General features: G+C 35.0%; 1 protein-coding gene across 1 annotated transcript; it reads left to right on the top strand.

Moving 5' to 3' along the window:
* Positions 1 to 478: 478 nt before the first annotated feature.
* Positions 479 to 3,860, top strand: LOC141400879 (aminopeptidase N-like). Its single transcript, XM_073980498.1, has 2 exons — positions 479 to 637; positions 914 to 3,860. The coding sequence occupies exons 1-2, from the start codon at positions 627 to 629 to the stop codon at positions 3,747 to 3,749; spliced, it is 2,847 nt and encodes a 948-aa protein (XP_073836599.1). The 5' UTR covers positions 479 to 626; the 3' UTR covers positions 3,750 to 3,860.
* The last annotated feature ends 2,600 nt before the right edge of the window (positions 3,861 to 6,460 follow it).

Below are 6,460 nucleotides of genomic sequence, written 5' to 3' on the forward strand. Positions count from 1 at the left end.
AACCGACTTATAATACCCTCCCCACATAGTGGTTTAGGGTATAATGATTTTTGTTGTGATTTCTCCAACAACATAAAGAACATTTTGAAAATTTTACGATACCACTACCTGGGTAATTGTGCCATGTTCTTAACTAATAGAAGGATATTTTATAACTTATATACACCTGCAGTGTAATTTTAAGATTTTTTTTTTTGAAGTTTGTTGTGTAGGCTTTCAATTAAAAATAAATACATAAGTAGATCAAAATGTGCAAGTTTTAAGTGGACAGATGGACAAACACTCTCCTCCCATAGTTGTGTAGGGTATAATTAAAGAGAATTTTGTTATTTTAAAAATATTAAAACAAAAAACCGAAAGAGAAAAAAATCAACAAAACTGATAATTATTGACCCCAAAATAAATGTTACAGATGGCTTATCATGTTTTTTTTTCGTCACAACTAACAAACAAATTCAGAAATAAATTTCACTTTTTTAGTTTGAAATATACAATCATAGAATAGCTACGTACAAAACATAGTCTGGGTTTTTTTCAATCAAATTCGTTATTTATACAAAACATTTTTTTTAAGAAAATATTTTGGTTTATGTTGCCTAACACCAATTTTTGTAAAGTGCAATGAAATGGATATAAAGTGAGTTCAAACATACAGTGGATAAATAAAGATAACAAAGTTATAGTTATGAAGATTGAGTTGAAAGCTTATTAAACTCTCTTTCAAAGTTGAATTTCTTTTTACACGAATTTCAATGCTAAATTATTAAAATTCCAACATTTGCGATTTTAAAACATTTCGTAATAAATAACGTAATGAATAAAAAATATTGCCGGCTTATTTTATTTATTTAGTATGTTTCTGTTACACTCAACCTAATCTCATAACTAATTTCTAAAATTTTACAATTTATAGGTCACTCACATTTTTATCAATTGTCCGCAACATCTGGCTGTGTCTAATAGTTTGTTTTCTATTCAAATCAGCATCGGCATATACACACTATCGCCTACCTACCTCAATAAAACCAAATCATTACCATCTAAAGATTATAACTTATTTGGAGGAGAGTAAAAATTTTAGCTTCGATGGCCTAGTTTCGATACAATTTCAAGTTCTGGAAGATACCACAAATATAACATTGCATGTTGGAAATTTGACAGTAGATGAAAAACGAATTGAACTTTATAATGTTGATAAAGAAGATGGTGGTGATGATAATATTACGTTCTGCCTTGAAAACATAGAAAAGATTCCGGAACATGACTATTTTATAATACAGCTGTGTCAAACATTATCTCAAGGTCAGAGTTACAATTTGACACTACATTTTCGGGGAATTTTAAACGATGATCTTCATGGTTATTATCGCAGTTCATATGTGGATGAAAATAATGCCACCAAATGGTTATCGGTAACACAATTTGAACCCACCTACGCCCGATGGGGGTTTCCCTGTTTCGACGAGCCCGAGTACAAAGCCAATTTTTCCATATGGCTAGGACATCATAAGTCTTTAAATGCCCTGAGCAATATGCCGCTAGAACAACAGATTGCCTTAGATGATATTGAAGATTTTGTGTGGAGCATATTTGAGGAATCGGTGGCCATGTCAACGTATTTAGTGGCATATAGCCTAAATGAGTACAAGTGCAGGGAAACCAAACGTGACGATTCCCATGTGGTATTTCGTACATGGTGTAGACCAGAATATTATGAACGTTGTATGTATGCTGCCGAAATTGCTCCAGATATTTTGAAATTCTATGAAGAAATGTTTGGAATACCGTTTCCCCTAACTAAAGTAGATCAAATTGCAATACCTAACTTTTCGGCAAATGCTATGGAGAATTGGGGCCTCATAACATACAATGAAGATATTATGGTGACTGAAGCCAACGATGATAACAGCATTAGCCATGAGTACAAACAAATGATAGCCACTGTCATAGCCCACGAATTGGCCCATCAATGGTTTGGCAACTTGGTTACCATGAAATGGTGGACAGATGTTTGGTTAAATGAGGGCTTTGCCACATATATTTCAACATTGGGAGTGGCTAGTCTATATCCCGAACTACCTTGGTACACATTTGATACCTATGACAATTTTAAAGAATTTTTTATAGCTGATGCCGAACCCGACAGCCATCCCATATCAAAGATGAACTGTAATTCAAGTGAAATTATGAAAAGCTTTGATGCAATATCATACAGGAAGGGTGCAGCGGTATTACGCATGACCCACATGTCTATGGATCCGGACTGGTTCTTCCATGGTATATGTGGTTACTTGAACAAACATAAATATGCAAATGCCGAACAAGACGATTTGTGGCAGTCATTCACAGAGGCCTTTCAAAAATCCACCAACGAACTAAAACCTCCAACCAGCATAAAAACCATTATGGATTCTTGGACACTGCAGGCCGGATATCCTTTACTTCAGGTCTCGCGAAACTATGAAACTGGATCTTTGGAAATATCCCAAAAGAGATTTTTGACAGAAGCTTTAAATATCACCGACACAGAGGAAAATGAAGTCCACAAATGTTGGTGGGTGCCCCTTAGTTATACAACAGCAACGGAATTAGATTTTAATTCCACCATTGCCAAGGTGTGGCTAGAATGTGATTTAGATTCGGGCAACAGTAAAAATCTAACCTTAGAAAACGTAGTGGCTCCCAACGACTGGATTTTGTTCAACATTCAAATGGTTGGGGTCTACCGGGTAACATATGACAAAGAAAATTGGCGGCTTCTTGCAGCCGCCCTAAATAGTGACCACTTCGAGAAAATTCATGTTATGAATCGTATGCAAATTGTAGAGGACATAAAAACCATGTCTTGGGCAGGAGATCAAAGCTACGACATCTATTTTGAAATTATGGAATATTTACACAGGGAACGTGAACATTGGCCATGGCAATCAGCTTTAACTAGTCTAAGAGAAATTTCCAATATTTTTGCCTCATTTCCAGTGCTGAGTAAATATCTACATACATTTATGCGTTACATTATCGAACCTTACTATCATCATTTGGGTGGTCTAAATGACACCCTCGAAACTTCTGAGATTCACCATCAAATAGTTATGGTTGCATGTTTCCTACAACTTGAAGATTGTGTCCAAACAGCTCTACATTATTTTGAAGAATGGAAACAGAACCCCAGCGAAATAAAACCCACCACATCAAGCGAATGGAAAACCGTTGTCTACTGCTCTGCTGTACGATATGGCCCATCAGATAATTGGGATTTTCTTTGGCAACGTTATGTAGAATCTAAAGAAGATGAAATAATGTTTGCCTTAGGTTGTTCTCAAAACGAAACCGTTCTAAGAAAGTTTGTTCAACTCCATAGAGATTTAACAATCAATCAAAATGAAGATGAGGACTTCGGTGTAGACGTTTTCTATTATATTTTTAAGAGTGTAAGCGGTGTAAAAATTATACGTGAACATTTTGTAGAGGCAATTACAAATTCAACGCATACGTCGCATGTCGAGAGTCTATTGTTATGTAGTTTTGAAATTGTACTTCCAGACGACTTGAATACTTTACAGAATTTAATAAATATAAATCCTGATTATTTCAAAGACCATGAAGAAATGGTTGAATATACCCGCAGTACGATTTCACGCAAATTACAGTGGATCGAACACAATGGAGATGATATTAAGTCGTATTTGCATAATCGTCTCACACAAATGGGAATACTGGAGAACAATGCCATAGATAATATAAGCTGATCCTGATAATTATGTAGTTGATAATATTATTGGTATAATAGGTATTGGAAATAAAATTTTATTACTATATTGAAAGATCGTAATAAACTATTGCTACACAATAATAAAAAATACTGCCAGCTGATTAATATTTACGCTTATAAACAATAAATATTTCATTAACACTGCCTAGTTACCTCTTGTTATCGATCGGTTGGGTTTATCGGAAAGATTCACCGCCCTTCAGAATATGTTAAAGCTAAAAGTTATCTTTAAAATAAAGTTTAAATTTAACCCATCCAAAATCCAACAAATCACAACAGTTGACTTGTAATTGTACCGCTCTTATTTTTTATTCATTAAAATCATCCATTGTTTGTTTTTTTAGGCCACAATGGTTATACAGGTTATGCAGTGTCGCCAGGCGTCATTTGACATTTTTTTTTGGAAAGTTCGACAATTTTGCAGAAAAAAAATGGAATTTTTGTCCGATAATTTTGTTAAAACTTTCGACGTGTATAATCACGCAAAGGGTACATCGATCAAATTAAATCTTTGTACGTCGATAAAGGGACATCCTATATCACTATGAAAAACTGGTTTAATGAATTCAATCGCTTAAAAAGGCTCTTGTCGATTTGCGCAAAGAAATTGTGAATAAAAACAATCGTTTGCTTCAAACGACATTTACAAGATCGTCACAGACGACGAATCTTGAAAACAAGATTTGAATCGACCCTTTGGGTCTTCGAAAGCGAGCCTAATCCAGCGAAAGTTGTTCATGGAAGTAGACCTTCAATACAAGTGATCGCCTGTTCCTTCGGCAAAACTGGCCGTGTGGCGACTATACGGCTTGGGAAATGTACGGGTTAACTCTGAGTGTTACACTACAATTTGTTTGCTGAGGAATTCGAAAAACGAACAAGAGAAGACGAATCGTTCTGCATCATGACAATACGAGCTCTCACACATCGATTCAAACCCGCGCCTGTTTGACCGGACAAAACGTGGAATCGATGGGTCATGCGCCTTACAGCCCTTACCGGGGATTCAATGACTTCATTTCATTCCAGAACAGCAAGAAAATAAGACGTGATCAACGATTTTCGTCGCCTGGAGATGCTGTAAAAGCGTTCAAAAACCAGGTTTTGGAGGTCTCTCAATCAAGCCCCTGTAAACAACCCAACACATGGTCGTATGTCAAACTGTCCTGAGTACGCTTAGGCTAAAAACTGTCAAACTTACCAAAAAAAAATTCAAATGACTCCTGGCGACACTGCGTGTTGCCTAGGCCAGAAGGTGCCCCTCGTATATGTACAATTTAATGCGATCAAAATTGTGCCTCATTTTGTCCAAACATTATTTCGTTTGGACAAAATCCTTTCAGACAATTTGGAGTTTGAAGATAGGCCATATCGGTCTACTCCTTCCGGTACATTCCCCACAAAAGTTGAAAAATTTTCGCTAATATGGTGCGCACGATAATTCTCAAAGGGAGTAACCGAATAAGTCATAACTTTGCATATGGTAATATTACTTTCGTTTCTTTTTTCGTCATGTGTATAATTTTTACTAACAAACTTTTTAAACATTTGCAACAAAATTTCACGCTTTTGATTTTTTTTTTTAATAGTGAGTCGGACTTTCGCCTTATGGCGTGATCAATATTTAGTTGGATACCCTAAAAACCGTCTGGAATCTGTTTTAAAATATTATATGAAAGTAAAATTTGGTATTTTTTGCAATTATTTATACGTTATTGCTTCAGAAATAAGGAGATGAAAAGTATGGAACTTTCTTCACATTTCAATTCTCGATTTAATAAAATTCTGAGTTCTGAGTGTTGATATATCGTTTATTAGCCAAAGACAGAAATTTGTTATCGTCTGTACCGTTTCTAGAAATATATATCGCCAATATTCTTGAAAATTTAACATAGCAGAAGCCAAGGTTTATCGTTTTTTCTTCTAATTTCATTCCGCAAACAGGTTCAAAGATATATAGGATTGTAGAACTCGCGATTCTGAGTTATTTGATATATGTGCCGTGAATGTAGTCTACACAGCTCCATAGAAATCTGGATCCAAATGCGGAAATTTTCTGCGAACATTTTTCAAAAAATCATGTTTTTCGGGTCAAATATTTGCAATTGTCATTGGAATACCTCGTACTCCATTGCACATTTTGGTTTTTTACGTTCCCGATTCAATAAATCATTCTCCGTGAAAATCCATCCATTAAAACGCGATTACGACAAATTCCAAAGTAGAAAAATCACCTAAAAATTGTTTTTGAAAATATCGCGTATTTTATCGCGTTTTCTGCAGGTCGTTTCCACAGCAATGAAAAACTAGTGCAACATCTTCGTTTTAGCAGAAACAGAGATTTGAAAACTTCACTGAAAAGGGAGCTGCATTCATTTTATCCCAACAAATAGTGTGTGATGCTACATCTACCGTTCTCGATTGATCGCCTCCGCAACCCAATTATCTTCCTACATGGGAAAGCTTTAAAATGAATGTCTATAAAGCAAAATCCGTATATTTTATTGGGAGATTTAAGCAAGATGAAGAAATATTTTTCCAATATTTTCTATACAAAAATATTTTTTCATACAAAAAATTATTTTTTGACCAAAATGTGTGTTTATTTTGGCTGTAACATCGAAACTATAATACCAATCTGTATGATTTTAGTCTCATTTGATTAGCCGCGAAGTTTTGATCCAACAT

The sequence above is a fragment of the Musca autumnalis genome, unplaced genomic scaffold (genome assembly GCF_047663935.1).
Source record: "Musca autumnalis isolate F117 unplaced genomic scaffold, ASM4766393v1 scaffold_4, whole genome shotgun sequence".
In the NCBI taxonomy this organism is placed as follows: domain Eukaryota; kingdom Metazoa; phylum Arthropoda; class Insecta; order Diptera; family Muscidae; genus Musca; species Musca autumnalis.